The sequence below is a fragment of the Hippoglossus hippoglossus genome, chromosome 1, assembly GCF_009819705.1.
Source record: "Hippoglossus hippoglossus isolate fHipHip1 chromosome 1, fHipHip1.pri, whole genome shotgun sequence".
NCBI classification, from domain to species: Eukaryota; Metazoa; Chordata; class Actinopteri; order Pleuronectiformes; family Pleuronectidae; genus Hippoglossus; species Hippoglossus hippoglossus.
Genome location: NC_047151.1, coordinates 7,606,227 through 7,624,167, shown reverse-complemented (window position 1 = coordinate 7,624,167; position 17,941 = coordinate 7,606,227). Strand labels below are relative to the sequence as shown.

Below are 17,941 nucleotides of genomic sequence, written 5' to 3'. Positions count from 1 at the left end.
AATGATACCTACTCTATTTCTCTACTCTCAATCACTTACAATACATAGAAAACATAGAAAGTGACATTAGACATATCTGTAAACTTAACTTGTTAAAACCAACAAGATTTGGTCTTCAAGAACAAAAGTGATGGACGTGATTTTTGCGTATAGAGCAGGGAAGTGAGGTCATTTCACAGGTGGTCACAGGAGACACATTCAGTACGTACTTTAATGTCAGGTGTGAACAGACGAACTTAACACTGTCCACTTCTGATGGGATCTCTCAGGACAGATGTTAATACCAAGTCTGGAAAGGACCTAGATGTCTCCTGACTAGATGTTGATGGTTTGTGATGTTGGTGTAGCGTTGGTGTGGGTATTAGCCGGATTAATTCATGGATTAAAGAGACACTTCCCTTCACCTCTGACTGATTGAGGAGATGTTGTTCTGTCCCCTGTCCTCTGTAGGACCTCGTTGCTCCCAGGGACCTTGCCTGATCAGAAATAGCATCTGGTTGATCTTTTTTGCTTATGCTTTCTCTCTCCTCCTCAGGCGCTGCTCTGACTCCTGCTGCTTCTGTCTTCATAACTTTTCTTTATGAAAACAGAACCAAAAAGAAAACAGTCCTTCCTACCAGCTGTTGCTTTTACTTTCTTTAGTGCTCTATTTTTCTTTTTTCTTCTCTCTCCTTTCTTTTTCCAGTGGCTTGAATAAAAAGGACCCCCCCTCCTCTCTGCTTTGCCAACTCTGAACTGCACCTCTACAGCTGGTCTGTATCTTTCCAATTTTACCATAAACTTAATGTTGTTGTTGATAGACTTTTCCAGCAGGACAACAAAACATATTTTCACAGTAAAAAGAATACGTTAATTACCTTCAATCACCTTCACTTCTTTGTGTGAGTTAAAAAAAACAAGATAAAGTGTAAAGGGGAATTCCTGTATCTATACATCCTATATGTTTATAAATGTGGGTGTGTAAATGAACAGTAGTCAAAAAAACAGTGGAATCGGTTCCGTAGATCCTCTCCACCGGCATCCGCGACACGGCGGCCGTGGCTACAATATTATCTTATGGGGCAACTGCAACGGCCCATTAAATGTCCACTAAATGTGCTCAAATGCTTCTTTGACATTGGCCTTATCAGAAAAAGATTCGGCCATGATAGTTTCTCTAAGTAAAATCCAAACTCCTCTCTCCAATTCTGTCTCTTACACATACAATGCAATTCTCATGAGACTTGAGAGTGAGACTTCTTATTGAGTTAGACATGTGTAATGTTCCACACTCTCAGCCAAGACAAAGAATAACAATTTGAGAATTTTATTTGTGGAAAAAAACTTTGATTTGACATTTTGTGGGCTGTTGGCCCATAAGATTACATAGTTGCCACTGCCACCATGTTGCGGCTGCAGGTGCAGATGATCTACTGGAACCAATTTGATTATTATGAACACAGGACCAAGGTTGAGAAATACCAGAATTCCCCTTTAATAGAAATCCCCTTAATAATTATCAGCCAATTGAATATTTTTAAAAGGCACTGTCCATCATTAATTCTAAACATACATCAAAATCAGACTTTGTTGTCTTGCAGTAGAGGAGAATAATCCTCTCATTGACTTTTTTTAAATTTAAAGATCATGTGTTGACATTGTTTACTGTTGTCATCTCACGTTGCCAATTCCACTCTCAGTTTTATCATGATGTGGCGCTCTTCTTCCTCTCTTCCTGGCGTTAGCTCGTTTACAGTGATAGCTGCAGGGAGTGTTTTGAAGTGAGAGAGAAGGTGAGGTAGAGGACTACAGCACCTGACCTTGTTGCTGGGCTGACACAAGCCCCTTTGATCGGGTGGATTAGCCCGATGCAGAGTGACAGGGTGTCTGCCTCATTTACCCACCATCACCCGGCTCCACCCACCGGTCCACCGGCTCTGTAGTCACGCTGGAAGCAAATCGCATCTCCTCAAGGCTGTTTGTGAATCAGAATCAATTTGAGTTTGGCGATACACTGAATCCTTTGGCAGGATCGTCCAATGATTTAGTTTAGTTAACATTAGTCGGATGTCTCATCTGACTCAACATAACCTCGCTCATGCAACTCCAGCTCCGTTTCCACATCATCAACAGCAACAGTTTCTCTCTAAGAGACAAGTATGTAGGTAGTGGGTCTGTTTTACATAATATGTTGAAGAACTAGTATGAAATCATATTATCTATAGATTTACTTGTCAGCATATTTATTGATTTATGGCGAGCCAATTACGTCCTTCATGTTTTTATTTGTTTATTGATTTTTACTCTTCAGTGATGGTATTCTGCTGAATCCACCCTAACCCATACCCACCCTCAATCACCTCATCCCCACCAAACAACACCCTCTGCCCCCCCCCCGCCTCCAAATCCATCAGTGTGTAAGAGCCATGTTTTTGTATATCGCTGTCATCACTAGGGGGAGCTGGAGAAGCAGCTCCTGCAGGCCAATCCCATCATGGAGGCCTTCGGAAATGCCAAGACCATCAAGAATGACAACTCCTCCAGATTTGTGAGTTTGCTGTTTGTAGAAGTGGATATATTGAGCATGAGTCTTAACTTTCTTATTTATAATTTGTACATCTGTTGTTCATCGCATCTCCTCATCCTCTAACGTCTTCTTTCCTCATCACTCCAACAGGGAAAATTCATCCGCATCAATTTTGATGTGACCGGCTACATTGTTGGAGCCAATGTTGAGACGTGTATCCTTTTTCTCTCTCTTAAAAAAGCATTGGTCTCCGTTTTTGAAAATGAAATGAGATCTAAAATCACTTTTCTGTGAGATTTTCTAGACACCGTGGAATGATATAATTTTATTCAAAATCGTTGCTTAATTGTGTGGCTTTTTAATGTCCGTTTTTATGAATGTAGATTTTAAGTAATTATTAAAAGTTTTAAAAAATGGAGACGCCACCTTTTAAGATTGAGTACCACTGCTAATCTGCCATCTTGTATTCATTGTTTCTGAATATTTTCTTTTTCACAGTTTTTATGAATTTGACCTTAATTGTTTAATTTATATTGCTCAACTATTCCAGGCCCTTATAAATAGTTTCCCGTACAGAGGGTATATGTTTAGATATGTCGTTCAATGCATTTTATTTAAGAGTGCGCTTCTAATCTGCTCAATATCTTTGCATAGTGTCCCTTATTTGTTTCTTTTTTGTCTTATTCACCCAGTACAAACGACACAAAGGGAGGCAAGGTTTTTATATCATGAACACAGAATTTTATATTCTTTAACAGCTGCCTGCTCTCAGACCTGCTGGAGAAGTCTCGCTGTATCAGACAGGCAAAGACAGAGAGAGCTTTTCACATCTTCTACTACATGATTGCTGGGGCCCAACAATATCGTGGTGAGTCACAATCTGCAGCACTTCCATTAACAACTGCAGGCTGATTGACCATACATTGCACATCATCACAGCCAACATAAAAACATTATGTTTCTGAAATGAAATGTCATAAATATTTTAGTTGAGCCAGTGAGATTAAAAAAGTTAAGCTCGCAGGGGAACATGTGAACCCCTTTACTGATGTCAAACTATAATAAGAAAGTCAAGGCTGAGAAAACATGATTCAAATTTGCAAAAAGTCAAATCTTCACTCATTCAGAGAACACTGAAGCTACATTAAATGACCAACGATATAACTCTATGTGTTTTATTATCAGAGGAACTGCTTCTGGAGCCCTTCGGTAATTACCGCTTCCTGAGCGCGGGCCACGTTCAGGTCTCTGGCCAGCAAGACGATGAGCTGTACGAGGAGACCATGGAGGCCATGAAGATCATGGGCTTCACTGATGAGGAGAGAATCGGTACCAGTGATAATTCTGATCTTATCTTTGCTTGGACAGAATAGGATGGGATGGAGTCAGCTGTTTCTCTGAGCTGTCACGCTTGTTTGTTTCAGACATCCTCAAGGTTTGCTCCACCGTGATGCAGCTGGGGAACATCGAGTTCAAGAAAGAGAGGAACCAGGAGCAGGCCACTATGCCAGACAACACTGGTTAGACACCTTTATTTCAAACTATTAGAAAGTCTATGAACATGTGGTCATTAGCCACATGTTAATTTTACTGACTACAATATAAAATGTACTTCTAAATAAAGACATAGTATAGACCTGGTATTAACATCTGTCCTGAGTGATCCGATCACAAGTGGTCCGCACAAAGTTCAGGTCTAAACGTACCCACGTGTCCTGAAATCCAACCAAAACTAACAAATGGAGGTGGTCTGAGACGCATGTGGCCACATCTTTTCACTGGGTAAAGGCAAACCCAATATACAATATCCAACTAGCAAACAACATGTATATATATATATATATATATATATATATATATATATAACACTGATCACCACTTAATGACTGATTCCTTTCTTAATTTGATAAAAATCTTTCTTCACAGCTGCGCACATTTACTCTTCATTCAGCCCCTCCTGACTTTGCTCGCCCTCCTGCTCTCGCTCTATCTCTCTTGTCTGCACCAACACACACACAAACATTGTCATCAGGCACATCTGTAAACTCAAGACAGGGTGAAAACATCAGTTGGTCTTCACAGACAGAAATGACAGAGAGACAACAGCGATATTTACAACTATTTACATGACTCATTTCCTCTTGTCTGTGCAGCGGCTCAGAAGGTGTGTCATCTTCAGAGTATCAACGTGACCGACTTCACCCGTGCCATTCTCACCCCTCGCATCAAAGTGGGGAGAGAGGTGGTGCAGAAGGCACAGACCAAAGAGCAGGTACCAGACCTGGTGCACTGTGTGAAACCATAAGAACAAAGAAGCCTATTCTGCTTCTATTGAACACTTCCGAAGCCTGTCTCTCATCAATCCGACGTTTCCTGTCTGTCTGTGTGTATTTGTCAGGCTGACTTTGCTATCGAAGCTCTGGCGAAGGCTGTGTTCGAGCGACTGTTTCGCTGGATCCTGACGCGGGTCAACAAAGCCCTGGACAAGACCAAACGCCAGGGAGCCTCATTTCTGGGAATCCTCGACATTGCCGGCTTTGAAATCTTTGAGGTATAGACACGATGATCACTGATGAGCCAGAAATCAAGAAGCTTCTACGTGTTTTTGGAAATTTGACAAGATGAATACTAAAATCTACAGAATATATTCATACGGGATGAGGGTCTTTAGCTCTGTGTTTTGGTTGTTGCAGGATAACTCCTTTGAGCAGCTGTGTATCAACTACACAAATGAGAAGCTGCAGCAGCTCTTCAACCACACCATGTTCATCCTGGAGCAGGAGGAGTATCAGAGGGAGGGCATCGAGTGGAACTTCATCGACTTTGGTCTCGACCTGCAGCCCTGCATCGAGCTCATCGAGAGACCAGTGAGTGGCAGTTAAACCAAACAAGATCCGCAGACACTTGGAGATATTTTATGATTTATTTTGTTTTAATAAAAAATGCCGGTCAAACTTTGTAACCACTGTACATATTCTCTGTAGAACAACCCTCCTGGTATCCTGGCCCTGCTGGATGAGGAGTGCTGGTTCCCCAAAGCCACAGATGTCTCCTTTGTGGAGAAACTCTTGAACACACAAGGAAACCATATTAAATTTGCCAAAACCAAACAACTCAAAGACAAGACAGAGTTTTCTATCTGTCACTATGCTGGGAAAGTAAGTATGAATGGACATTTATAATATGATCATGATTTGTTGCCCCACTGAGTATAGAAACCTAGTATTCATATGTTGAGCTATAATTTAAGTATAAATTGCTGATGTATTGTGGAAAAAAAAATCTGTAAAACCAAAGTAACACTGATGTTGTTTGTAGGTGAACTATAACGCCTACGCCTGGTTGACAAAGAATATGGATCCTCTCAATGACAACGTCACAGCGCTGCTCAACAACTCCTCCAGCCAGTTTGTGCAAGATCTCTGGAAAGATGGTGAGATATCTGACTTTACTGGTTTGAGTCAGACACAACTCACCCACAACGGGTTATATTTATATTTGAAGGAAATATTCCTGCAAATATGTTTTAAAAAATGAAAATAAAACTGTTAAATTGTACAGTAGACATGTTAACATGCTGAATTAATTATTGTAGTGATACTAATAAAGCTGAATATTGGATCCGAACTAGATCTGCACAAACCCTACAATACTATTTGAGCAAGGAATACATAGCTGTCACCAATAATCATTGCAGATGGTGTTCAAATTAAATTAGCATACATCTCATTTTGGACTTAAAGGCTCTAACTGTTGGATCTGAAATCACAAAAAACACTGTCGTTGACAGCAATGCATGCCGCCATTGGCCTCAAACAAATCTGACCTGTGGACACAGATAACTGGACTTCAAGTGAGACATACGCACCAATTTGTACTGTGCCATCACATTAAGATTTCACGCATTATTTTATTCACAGGAAAATAAAAATTACAACAGGAACCAAACACATTCGCTCAAGAACATTTTTTTACCATCTTGCATTGAATAAACACGTCTTGTACGTTGCAGCGGACAGAGTGGTCGGCCTCGACACGATAGCCAAGATGACAGACAGCTCCATGCCGAGCTCCTCAAAGACCAAGAAGGGGATGTTCCGCACGGTGGGACAGCTGTACAAGGAGTCTCTGGCCAAACTCATGACCACGCTGCACAACACCCAGCCCAACTTTGTCAGATGCATCATCCCCAACCACGAGAAGAGGGTAAGAAAAAAGCCTGGTGGTCTGGACCATGTGAGACCACGCTCTCCATTTCCTATGAACCTGAACAAGATGAGCATTTTCAAAACAATTATTATGTTTAGACCCGACCCAGTACTTTTATCTGTTGCCTCATGGCACATTCAAACATGTTGATTTATTTATTGATATGAAAAGCAACACAATATCCGCACATGGGCATTTGAAGGCATCCATCCATGTATTATCTATACCACTTGTCCTGTGAGGGTCATTTGGAGAGGTGGGGTACACTCTGGACAGCTCGCCAGTGTATCGCAGGGCCAACGTACAGACTGAAACAACCATTCACTATCATTCACATGGTGAATTTAGAGTCTCCTATCAGCCTAACCCCAATCTGCATGTCTGTGGACAGCGGGAGGCAGCCGTGGTACCCAGAGAAAACCCACACAGAATATGCAAACTCAGCAAATTTGGGATTCAAACCCGGGAACCTCCTTGCTAACCACCGCACCGCACCTCACCGCACTGCCCCGTTTGGAGGCAGTCATGTCTATATCCTTCATAAAACCTGGTGTAATAAAAAACTGTTCTTCTCAGGCAGGGAAGCTGGATGCTAATCTGGTCCTGGAGCAGCTGAGGTGTAACGGTGTGTTGGAGGGAATCAGGATCTGCCGACAAGGGTTTCCCAACCGAATCCTATTCCAGGAGTTCCGCCAACGGTGAGTCGGATCTACTTGCATCATGTTTTCGAATCAAGTAAATTTTATCACCATATTAAGTTTGATATATTTATGTCTCCTCGCAGTTATGAGATCTTGGCTGCTGGCTCTATTCCCAAAGGTTTCATGGATGGTAAACAAGCCTGCTGCCTCATGGTAAATGTAGTTCAAAGTCCCAACATTTGTTATTCACAGTCAGACCATGTATAAAGTCGTACCTACTTACTTCTTACCTCTTGTGAGCTTCATCTTTCTCACTAATCTCCTGTGTAGATCAAGCATGTGGACTTGGACCCCAACCTGTACAGGATTGGACAGAGTAAGATCTTCTTCCGCACAGGAGTGTTGGCCCAGCTGGAAGAGGAGAGAGATCTGAAGATCACTGTGATCATCATCGCTTTCCAGGCCCAGACTAGAGGCTTCCTGGCCAGAAAGTATGAACATGCAAGCCTCCTCACACATACTACACCAGTGGCGGCTGGTGATAAAATTCATCGGGGGGGGCGCAGAGTTTTTAGAGTTTTGGCGCAGGGTAAACAAACTGAAGCCAGAGTCAACAAAAACAACTCTGCAGTTCCCCTGAAGCCGGTCAGCTCGCAGTGGACGTAACTCAGTGACATCAGACGCACCTGAGACGGCGTCCAGGGTTGACCAATCACATTTTTTTAAAATGTAAAAATATAAATCAATACCTATTGGCTTTAATTAAAAGTGGGAGTGTCTGGGGAACAGAGGGCTGCGCCACGAGGAAAATCTGCAGGTATTATGTATTTAGACAGAAATTAACCAAATACAATTGTACAGCATTGTACGAGTAAACTATCATTATATAATTCAATAATGTTTATCATTTTTATAAAGGCTTTTTTTTCTCAGGATGTTGGAGGGGGCGGTGCCCCAGCACCCCGTATTGACCAGCCGCCACATTACTACACTCTATTATAAATTGTACTGTCTGTGATGCATGTTACTGTTCACACGTTCAGTCAATCTAATCTTTCAAACTGTATTTTGGCTCATTCTTTGTTCTTGCAGTTTCTATCACTATAAATCACAACTTTACATTATATTATTTATATTGCTGTATTTTTAAAGGGCATTTGCAAAGAGGCAACAGCAGCTCACAGCCATGAAAGTCATTCAGAGGAACTGTGCTGCCTACCTTAAACTGAGGAACTGGCAGTGGTGGAGGCTCTTCACAAAGGTCAGCTTCTTATTCATGTAGTCTAACAATATCATAGTACACCCTGGTATTTTAGTCTCTCTTCTTACTTTTCTTTGTTGTATAAAAATTCTTAAATTAAAGACTTGAAGGCTTGACCTCATTTTAAAAATATGTTTTCAATTCTCCAGGTCAAGCCTTTGCTGCAAGTGACCCGACAGGAGGAGGAGATGGGTCTGAAGGAAGATGAGTTGGTGAAAGCCAAAGAAGTTGCTATAAAGTTTGAATCTGAGCTCAAGGAGATCTCCTTGAAACACACATCGGTAAATGATGACGCCGACACATTTTTGCTTTCACTGAAGGTCACAGCCATCTAGAACTGTTTCAAAGTAACAATACATGAGGTTATTAAATACAAGCATAAGAATTAAGCACTGTGAGTTGAATCTGCTGATAATGAAGCTGAAGCACATCTCCACTTGTCTGTGTGCTCCAGGTGTTGGAGGAGAGGAATGCACTGCAGGAGCAGCTCCAGGCAGAGACGGAGCTGTATGCTGAGGCTGAGGAGATGAGGGTTCGTCTGGGGGCCAAGAAGCAGGAGTTGGAAGAGATCCTTCATGAGATGGAGGCGAGGTTGGACGAAGAGGAAGAACGTGCTCAGGCGCTGCTCGTGGACAAGAAGAAAATGCAACAGCAGATGCAGGTCTGCACATTCTTGCTTTTTGTTCTGCATTTACTGTTGCTTTTTTGATCATGTTATTAAGAAGCTATTCATTTATTAATTTATTTCCATGTTTAGCTGTGCACAATGCAGTGAGTGAGTGTGAGACTCTTTCATGCAGGAATTGGAGGAACATCTGGAAGAGGAGGAGGATGCACGTCAAAAGCTGCAGCTGGAGAAGGTAACCTACGAGGGAAAGATCAAAAAGCTGGATGACGATATTCTGGTGATGGAGGACCAGAACAACAAGTTGGTGAAGGTAAGAATTGTAAAATAGTATTTATCCAAGAGGCCTGGATATTGGTCAATCACTTACCAAGAGAGCTCCTGTGTTAAAAAAAATGCAAATTAAACAAATCAATGATGTTTTGTAGGAGCGGAAGGTGATGGAGGAGAGAATCGCAGACTTCAGCTCCAATCTGGCTGAGGAGGAGGAGAAGTCAAAGAACCTCACCAAGCTCAAAAATAAACACGAGTCCATGATCTCTGAATTAGAAGGTAATCATCCTTTATAAACCATTACTTACGGGACAACTGGAGCTGTGCTTGTACTACAAAATGTAGATTTATGCTAATTGTAACCCTCCCCCATACTAATAGTCCGCTTGAAGAAAGAAGAGAAGGGTCGCCAGGAGCTGGACAAGGCTAAGCGGAAGCTGGAGGCCGAGTCGAATGACCTACAAGAGCAGGTAGCTGACCTGCTGTCTCAGATCGCTGACCTCAAAGCTCAGCTCGCCAAGAAGGAGGAGGAGTTACAGAATGCCTTGGCCAGGTAAAGTCCTGAGACGTTACAAACATAGCACGCATTAATTTAAATGAATCACCAATACACTGGATTCTAAAAAGCCATGTACTTCTCCTGTATCCCACAGCAACTATAAACGTCTATTATACTCACTAGTTTCTTCCTCTGCACTTATTTTCCTTCTCAGGTTAGAAGATGAGACAGCCCAGAAGAACAACGCACTGAAGAAGATCAGAGAGCTGGAGGGACACATCTCCGACCTGCAGGAGGACCTCGACTCTGAACGGGCGGCCAGGAACAAGGCAGAGAAGATCAAACGAGACCTCGGGGAAGAGCTGGAGGCCCTCAAGTCTGAGCTGGAGGACACCTTGGACTCCACCGCCACTCAGCAAGAACTAAGGTTAATCATACAAAACTAAAATATCCATTTCATTTCATGCATTTAACTTATATTCTTGGTTGTATAAAGTAACATACAATGACCGTTAAATCCAAATATTACATGTAACCAAGAGCCATGAGTTCATATTTGTCAAATAAACATCTGCATTATCGATCCATCTGTTGTGCAGAGCCAAACGTGAACAGGATGTGACGCTGCTGAAGAAAGCCATCGAGGAGGAGAACCGAACCCATGAGGCCCAGGTCCATGAGATGAGACAGAAACACACCCAGGCTGTGGAGGAGCTCACGGAGCAGCTGGAGCAGTCCAAGAGAGTAGGCCTGCATTATCTCACACAGTCTGATAACTTAGGAGCCAATGAGCTTGTTTATTTTTGCTTGATAAAGTTTCTATAAGGAAAAACTGTTGTTTTCTTTCTAATCTCAACGATATTGATTTTCTACTCTCAGGTGAAGTCAACCCTGGAGAAGGCCAAACAAGCTTTGGAGAAGGAGACGTCCGAGTTAACGATGGAGGTGCGCTCACTGGCCCAGGCCAAACAAGACGGGGAGCACAAGAGGAAGAAGTTGGAGGGTCAGGTGACGGATCTGCAGTCACGCTTCAACGACAGTGAGAAGCAGAAGGCTGAGCTGGGAGAGCGCTGCTCCAAGACCACTGTGAGTAATTAGTTACATCACAAATGTACAGAGAAAGAAAATATTCTTTTTTTGTATAAATGTCTCAGAAACTGTATCTTCATCTTCATGCAGGTTGAACTGGAGAGTGTGACAAACCTATTGAATGAAGCAGAAGGCAAGAACATCAAACTGAGCAAAGATGTTTCAAGCTTCTCCTCCCAACTCCAAGACTCACAGGTAACTGGACTTCAAGCAGAATATACAGCTATATTGTATTATCTATTCAGTTTACATGTGATATTTCCTGTGATACTTAAACACTTAGTAACATGCAAACAAAATATAATGGGTTCCTCCCTGACCCATACTGCATCCTTTCACCAAGATTTGTGAAAAATCTGTTCAGTTGTTTTTGTGTAATCTTGCTTAGAAAACAAAGTACCTTTTGACAACATGTTGAACTAAAAGCATTGACCTTTGAACTGGCGTGTCGCTGCAGGAGCTGCTGGCCGAGGAGACGCGCCAGAAGCTGCAGTTCTCCACAAAGCTTCGGCAAGTGGAAGACGACAAGAACAGTTTGCAGGAGCAGCTTGAGGAGGAGATGGAGGCCAAGAGGAACGTGGATCGACACGTGTCGACCCTCAACATCCAGGTCAGAGCTCAAACCAGGGGCCATTACTTAACAGATGATTTAGTCAAGTGGGAGGTTTTAAGACAATAGTCTTCCAAACATGAACAATTCAAAAGACAAATTCACTGCTAAGGAACCTGAAAACACCAACGCAAGATTCCTCTTTTATTGTCAGTGACCTAACACAGTCTTATTCTGCCCACAGCTGTCAGATTCAAAGAAGAAGCTTGAGGAAATGACAGGAAACGTTGAGCTGCTTGAAGAGGGCAAGAAACGTCTGCAGAGAGACTTGGAGGCGGCCAACACCCAGTTTGAGGAGAAGGCCTCGGCGTTCGACAAGCTGGAGAAGACCAAAAACCGTCTGCAGCAGGAGCTGGAGGACACGCTGATGGACCTGGACAACCAGAGACAGAACGTGTCCAACCTGGAGAAGAAGCAGAAGAAGTTTGACCAGGTCAGATAAATCAGAAAACTGAGATACTGGATTATTACGGGAAAAGTAATTAATTACAGATTACAAATTTGATAATATAACCTAAAGTACAACCACCATAAAAGTGTTTACAAGTACTTCTGATTAATGCCACATAATACAATAATATGCTAGTGCATTTTCAGGAAAATGGGAAACAAATGTTTTGTTGAAAGGATTTTGTCAAATGTAAGGTTAGAACTTAAAAAAAGAAAGTATAGTGTGGATTGAATCTCTTTAACAGCTACATATATCCACTTATCTATGGTTATCTGTCCTCCAGATGCTGGCTGAGGAGAAGAGCATCTCCAGTAAATATGCAGATGAGAGAGACCGGGCTGAAGCTGAGGCCAGAGAGAAGGAGACCAAAGCTCTGTCCCTGGCCAGAGCTCTGGATGAGGCCCAGGTCTCCAGAGAGGAGATGGAGAGAGCCAACAAGATCCTGAAGGCGGAGATGGAGGACCTGATCAGCTCCAAGGATGATGTGGGAAAAAGTGTAAGTGAGCGAGTCACGCTTCAGGCTGTCAGCACTGGATTCGTCAGTAGATCCAGTGGTTTCACTGGTATAACTTGTTTATTATAAACAGGCCACAGCATTGCAGTTGATTTGAAAATGTATTCAATGGCAGGTCCACGAGCTGGAGAAGTCCAAACGAGGCCTGGATGCCCAGGTGGAGGAGATGAAGACTCAGCTGGAGGAGCTGGAGGACGAGCTGCAGGCGGCAGAGGACGCCAAGCTGCGTCTGGAGGTCAACATGCAGGCGCTGAAGGCCCAGTTCGAGAGAGACCTCCAGGGACGTGATGAGATGGGAGAGGAGAAGAAGAGGCAGCTTGTCAAGCAGGTAAAAAAGCATTGAAATGTATTATGTTCCTACCTGGAGAAGACCTACCTTAGAGAACATTGCACCAGCTGCATCAGAAGTAAGTGATGATAAACAATGATCGATCACAGGTTCGTGAGCTGGAGACGGAGCTGGAGGATGAACGTAAACAGAGGACCCTTGCGGCAGCAGCCAAGAAGAAGCTGGAGACAGACATGAAAGATCTGGAGGGACAGATCGAGACATCCAATAAGGGACGGGACGAGGCCATCAAGCAGCTCCGCAAGCTTCAGGTGAGACTGAGAGGTTGGAATACATCCAGCAGCAGGTTTAATATAAACACTCAACAGTCTTATTTTAGGTTTCATTTAATTTAGTATTTTGTATTTTTTGGATGCACATTGTTGTTCATCTTTTCCTCCTATTTCTAAGCGGGGTGATAAAACAATATCAATAATTATCGCAATATAATTTTCATCAATAGCAATATAACAAAAGTCCAATATATCGATATATTGCTTATGCATTGTGTAAGCACAGTAAGCACACAATCTACTTCAGATTTTTAAAACGTTTTGATGTTTATCAAGTGTTTTTCATTCTCTGCTTATAAAGAAGAGTTCAAACCTTCACTCAGGAGCAACACACACACACACACACACACACAAACACACACACATACACTTCGTATTCCTTGGTTGTTGTTTGTTTTGGGTGAATACACATTGTAAAGCTGATTTGAGTTGTGGTCTGTTGCTTTTGCAATGCTGTTTTTTCTTCCGAGAATAGTTAATGTCTGTTTGCCCATTGTTTTGTCTGGTTTGACAAAAGTTTTTGCTTTTTATTTTCCTTATTATTTGTCATACTTGACTCTGAATAGCACCCCACATTATTAACCAGCGTGAAATCTGCTACTGTATAATTGTGACAATTACTTAGTTATTTTAAGATTGTACCGTGGTGCAGGTTTGTGCTTCAAATGATGACAGTACCAACTTCTAACTAAGTGCATGTTCAAATGCTATGGTCAGAAATATGGTGTTGCCATGAAAGCCTGATCAATAGGCAGTGCTGAAAATTATGAGCTCTCTGAACGTGATATGTGGCGGCATCAGCCATTAGATTTTAAAAATTGAAATAAATCACAGTCTGATTCTTATTGTCTCTACTCTCCTTTTGTTCTTTCTGTCTCTATTCCTGCTCCTCTTCCTCCCTCCAGGGCCAGACGAAGGACTTCCAGAGGGAGCTGGACGATGCCCGTGCTGCCAGGGAGGAGGTGCTGACCACCGCAAAGGAGAGCGAGAAGAAGGCCAAGGGTCTTGAGGCCGAACTCATGCAGCTGCAGGAGGTAACACAATGTTTCCTAACAAAATTGTTTGTGGGCAGATTTTGATGTGAAAAAAAATTACTTTGTCATTTATCTGTTTCTAGGAAATGGCTGCGGCAGAGAGGGCGAGGAAGCAGGCAGAAGCCGAAAGAGACGAGCTGTCCGACGAGCTGGCCAGCAACTCCTCTGGAAAGTGGGTGGAGAGTTAATTCTGTGTGTAAGAGTGTGTAAAGTGAAACTAGAAAAGGAAATGTGATTATATCTGATTTCCACTGTGGCTCCTGTGTTCAGGTCAGCCTTGTCAGATGAGAAGCGTCGTCTGGAAGCGAAGATCTCCCAGCTGGAGGAGGAGCTGGAGGAGGAGCAGAGCAACATGGAGATCATCAACGACAGGCTGAGGAAGAGCACGCAGCAGGTGACCCGGCTGCTGCAGCTACATGAGTCCTTACAAGGCTCATTAAGTCTATATACCTCATCCATATCCCCTGTATCATGTTAACAGCTTGTATTCCCTCCACAGGCGGATCAGCTGAACAACGAGCTGCAGACAGAGCGCAGTGCCTCCCAGAAGAATGAGAGCGCTCGGCAGCAAATGGAGCGCCAGAACAAGGAGCTGAAGACCAAGCTCCAGGAGATGGAGAACCAGGTCAAGTCCAAGTTCAAGTCCTCCATCACAGCCTTGGAGGCTAAAGTGGCCCAGCTGGAGGAGCAGCTGGAGCAGGAGAACAGGTTGGAGACAAGGAAACACACAAAGAATTATGTTGAATAAATAATGATAAGAATTATTCATGGATCCCTGATCCGGATCCACACCAAAATTTGATTGGCTCTCTCCTGACCCATACCGCATCCTTCCACCAAGTTTTGTGGTAATCTGTCCTGTAGTTTTTGCCTAATCTTGCTAAATAACAAACTGACATGCAAACCAACAAATGGGCAGGGGTGAAAACATAACCTCCTTGGCAGAGGTAAATGAAGTATGTTGTTTTTGTGGGTAGGTGGCGCTAAGTCCTTACACTTAAATCGATGTCAAAGTAAAACAAGGAATTAGGTTACTGATCATCTGTTCCAAAATGCTTCCAATGCTACCTATTGTCTACTATACTATACTGTATTTGACAAAAACATTGCACTTGCACTCTGTTATTGTTTATTTGGTTTTAATTTCTCATATATTTTTTTTTACTTTTATTTTCATTCCCTAAACACTGTGAACTCTTGGATCTCTCAGGGATAAGCAGGCCTCAGCCAAGGGTATACGTCAGAAGGACAAGAAGCTCAAGGACCTGATAATGCAGGTGGAAGACGAAAGAAAGCAGGGAGAGCAGTACAAAGAACAGGTACCATCGCTTCACACACTCAAACATTAGTCATGCGTCTTAAATCCACCGACAAGTACATGTGTACAGTGCATATGTATGGTTTGGGGAAGTGAAGCATGAGGGAGTAGTAAGCCTGAATTTAACCTGTCTGCCCACTAGGCTGAGAAGTCAAATACTCGCATGAAGCAGCTGAAGAGGCAGTTAGAGGAGTCGGAGGAGGAGTCTCAGCGCGCTACGGCCGCCCGCAGGAAGCTGCAGCGGGAGCTGGATGAAGCCACCGAGGCAAATGACGGCATGAGCCGCGAGGTCAACTCTCTCAAGAGCAAACTCAGGTAGGACTAAAGGCCAAGGAATCTCTGTCCGTTTACCTGTCGGTCTGTGAATCTCTACTTTTCTTTATTCTTGGGGCAACTGTGTTTTATGTTCCTGTCTTTTTAATAGCAACTTTATTCCTGTGAAGCCACAAGGTGGCACAGATACTGCAAAGGGAAAATGGGTAGATCGTTAAATGCTGTATATCCTGAGGATGCACCATATATGACAATGTGTGAAATACACACTAGAAAACCACTTGGAAACCGTGCAAATGAATTCCCATTTGTGGCTGCAGAGGGCGCTGCTGCTTGGTCAAAGCGACACAGTGTTGCTTTAAAGCATTAAAGATTGGTTGTTAGTTCAGTGGATTTAGCTTTACTGAGCACAAGCAAAACAATCATGTCCATCTCTATTCCAGAGGCAACCCTGAACCCAAGGAGTAACACAGCAGGTACCTCTGCCCCTAAATGTTCCCCCATCACCATTTCTACTATAACCTCCCATAACTTTTCATCCCCCATGCACACTTTTAATGCTGTCATTTCTTTCATTGAGCCTAACTGAGAGAAATATGGCTCATCAGCTACCACAGATTTCCCGTAAAAAAATATATTTTTAACAGCAAGTCTAGTTGCACCATTTGGTTTCCATGACACCCATTTCTTGGTGGCCACATTTTTCTCAGTGCTTGGTTTAGTTGCCATAAACCAGACTCATTCTCCTGAGCCAGGAGTTCAATGAGTTACAAAGATAACCAGCGTGCTTAACCTGTAACCAAAGCACATCCTGTAACTTCTGATTTCCTCAATCCTCCATGTAGTTTGCAGCACCCAGGTGGTTCTCAGAATATATTCCCCCCTCTCACTGTGACCATGTTTTTCTGCATCTCTGTCTTCTGTGTGCGTCTCGGTGGCGTTTTTTAAGGCGTGGAAACGAGCCCTCCTTTGGCAGCACACCTCGGCGCATGGGCGGAAGCCGGAGGGTGGTCGAGGATGCCTCAGAGGAGGAGGCCGACTCCCAGGGCGACTTCAATGGAACAAAGTCCGCGGAGTAAGGTGACGTCCAATCACCAGATATCAAATTTATCTTCCGGGACAAAGTGTGCCACTTAAAACCAAGAATAACTTTAAATGCCTGACATGCTATCTAGTTCTTCCATATCACTTCAAACGTATAGATATTTTCTCCCATTTCCAGTAGTGTACTGATCTGTCTTCTTGTTTTTGAGCACTTTTTCTTGACAAACCAATCAGGAGGACTTGGTGTCGACTAGGGGAGTTGTTTCGTTGGCTCTGCTGATGTGTGATTTGCAGTTCCTTTTTATTTTTTTCATTTACACTGTGTTGTACTGCACTGAATGACTTTCTTACGCAAGGTTTTGTACACGAAATGTAGGTGCCTCTAATTACCACACTAAGTTGCCAGGAAAAATCTTGGGTCTCTCCACAATAAGTGACCTTAGAAGATAAAGCAGAGACATAGTGTAAATCTACAGATGTGTAACTATGATCAGCAACGTCCCCCGTTGTCGTCCTGTTGCCTGTGACTGCTGTTTAAGTGTTTCAGAGCAGCACTGAAGTGGTTCATCAGACTGGATATGTAGTCAAGATTATATTTCTCTACCCAGTCTGCTTCCAATCAGTGCTGCCATTTGTACCCCAATGAACAAATATTTAGGCGTTTCTAAAGTCGCCAATTTATATATTATTTGCACCTTTCCTGTTTCCAGATATGTCAAGTGAACTTCTATTCCAGAAATAGCCGAATGTCAAACAAGGTTTAGTAACTTCAACTATAAAATGATGAGCCAGATGTGTCAGTATCAGACACTTTGGCGCACTCACACCTTCCATATTTGTCCTTCGTCCAGATTTACTGTACCTGTTCAATATGCACCTCATCACCCTAAACTCAGTACTCTGACGTTTGTAATCAACCGATGTTTACATGACACCATTCGTATCTATTCATTGTTGAACCACCTGCACAAGA

The 17,941-nt window shown here is 42.9% G+C and overlaps 1 protein-coding gene across 3 annotated transcripts in view; it reads left to right on the top strand.

The window, feature by feature from the left end:
- myh11a (myosin, heavy chain 11a, smooth muscle) overlaps positions 1–17,319 on the top strand; it is a 32,855-nt gene extending 15,536 nt beyond the window's left edge. For 2 of the 3 annotated variants that reach the window (XM_034569938.1, XM_034569849.1), the window contains 36 exons: positions 2,435–2,527; positions 2,657–2,720; positions 3,279–3,374; positions 3,692–3,835; positions 3,931–4,026; positions 4,660–4,778; positions 4,905–5,057; positions 5,200–5,373; positions 5,491–5,664; positions 5,825–5,939; positions 6,519–6,712; positions 7,292–7,413; positions 7,500–7,569; positions 7,687–7,847; positions 8,509–8,617; positions 8,767–8,898; positions 9,072–9,278; positions 9,418–9,555; positions 9,671–9,794; positions 9,897–10,068; positions 10,229–10,441; positions 10,614–10,758; positions 10,894–11,100; positions 11,194–11,298; positions 11,561–11,713; positions 11,898–12,146; positions 12,448–12,660; positions 12,794–13,006; positions 13,117–13,278; positions 14,205–14,333; positions 14,417–14,505; positions 14,604–14,727; positions 14,833–15,041; positions 15,544–15,652; positions 15,794–15,966; positions 16,874–17,319. In XM_034569938.1, the coding sequence (XP_034425829.1) occupies positions 2,435–2,527; positions 2,657–2,720; positions 3,279–3,374; positions 3,692–3,835; positions 3,931–4,026; positions 4,660–4,778; positions 4,905–5,057; positions 5,200–5,373; positions 5,491–5,664; positions 5,825–5,939; positions 6,519–6,712; positions 7,292–7,413; positions 7,500–7,569; positions 7,687–7,847; positions 8,509–8,617; positions 8,767–8,898; positions 9,072–9,278; positions 9,418–9,555; positions 9,671–9,794; positions 9,897–10,068; positions 10,229–10,441; positions 10,614–10,758; positions 10,894–11,100; positions 11,194–11,298; positions 11,561–11,713; positions 11,898–12,146; positions 12,448–12,660; positions 12,794–13,006; positions 13,117–13,278; positions 14,205–14,333; positions 14,417–14,505; positions 14,604–14,727; positions 14,833–15,041; positions 15,544–15,652; positions 15,794–15,966; positions 16,874–17,003 (5,280 nt within the window). In that variant the 3' untranslated portion in view covers positions 17,004–17,319. Of the gene's footprint in view, positions 1–2,434; positions 2,528–2,656; positions 2,721–3,278; positions 3,375–3,691; positions 3,836–3,930; positions 4,027–4,659; positions 4,779–4,904; positions 5,058–5,199; positions 5,374–5,490; positions 5,665–5,824; positions 5,940–6,518; positions 6,713–7,291; positions 7,414–7,499; positions 7,570–7,686; positions 7,848–8,508; positions 8,618–8,766; positions 8,899–9,071; positions 9,279–9,417; positions 9,556–9,670; positions 9,795–9,896; positions 10,069–10,228; positions 10,442–10,613; positions 10,759–10,893; positions 11,101–11,193; positions 11,299–11,560; positions 11,714–11,897; positions 12,147–12,447; positions 12,661–12,793; positions 13,007–13,116; positions 13,279–14,204; positions 14,334–14,416; positions 14,506–14,603; positions 14,728–14,832; positions 15,042–15,543; positions 15,653–15,793; positions 15,967–16,367; positions 16,401–16,873 lie in introns of all 3 variants that reach the window. The other variant, XM_034570028.1, reaches the window with a different exon arrangement.
- The last annotated feature ends 622 nt before the right edge of the window (positions 17,320–17,941 follow it).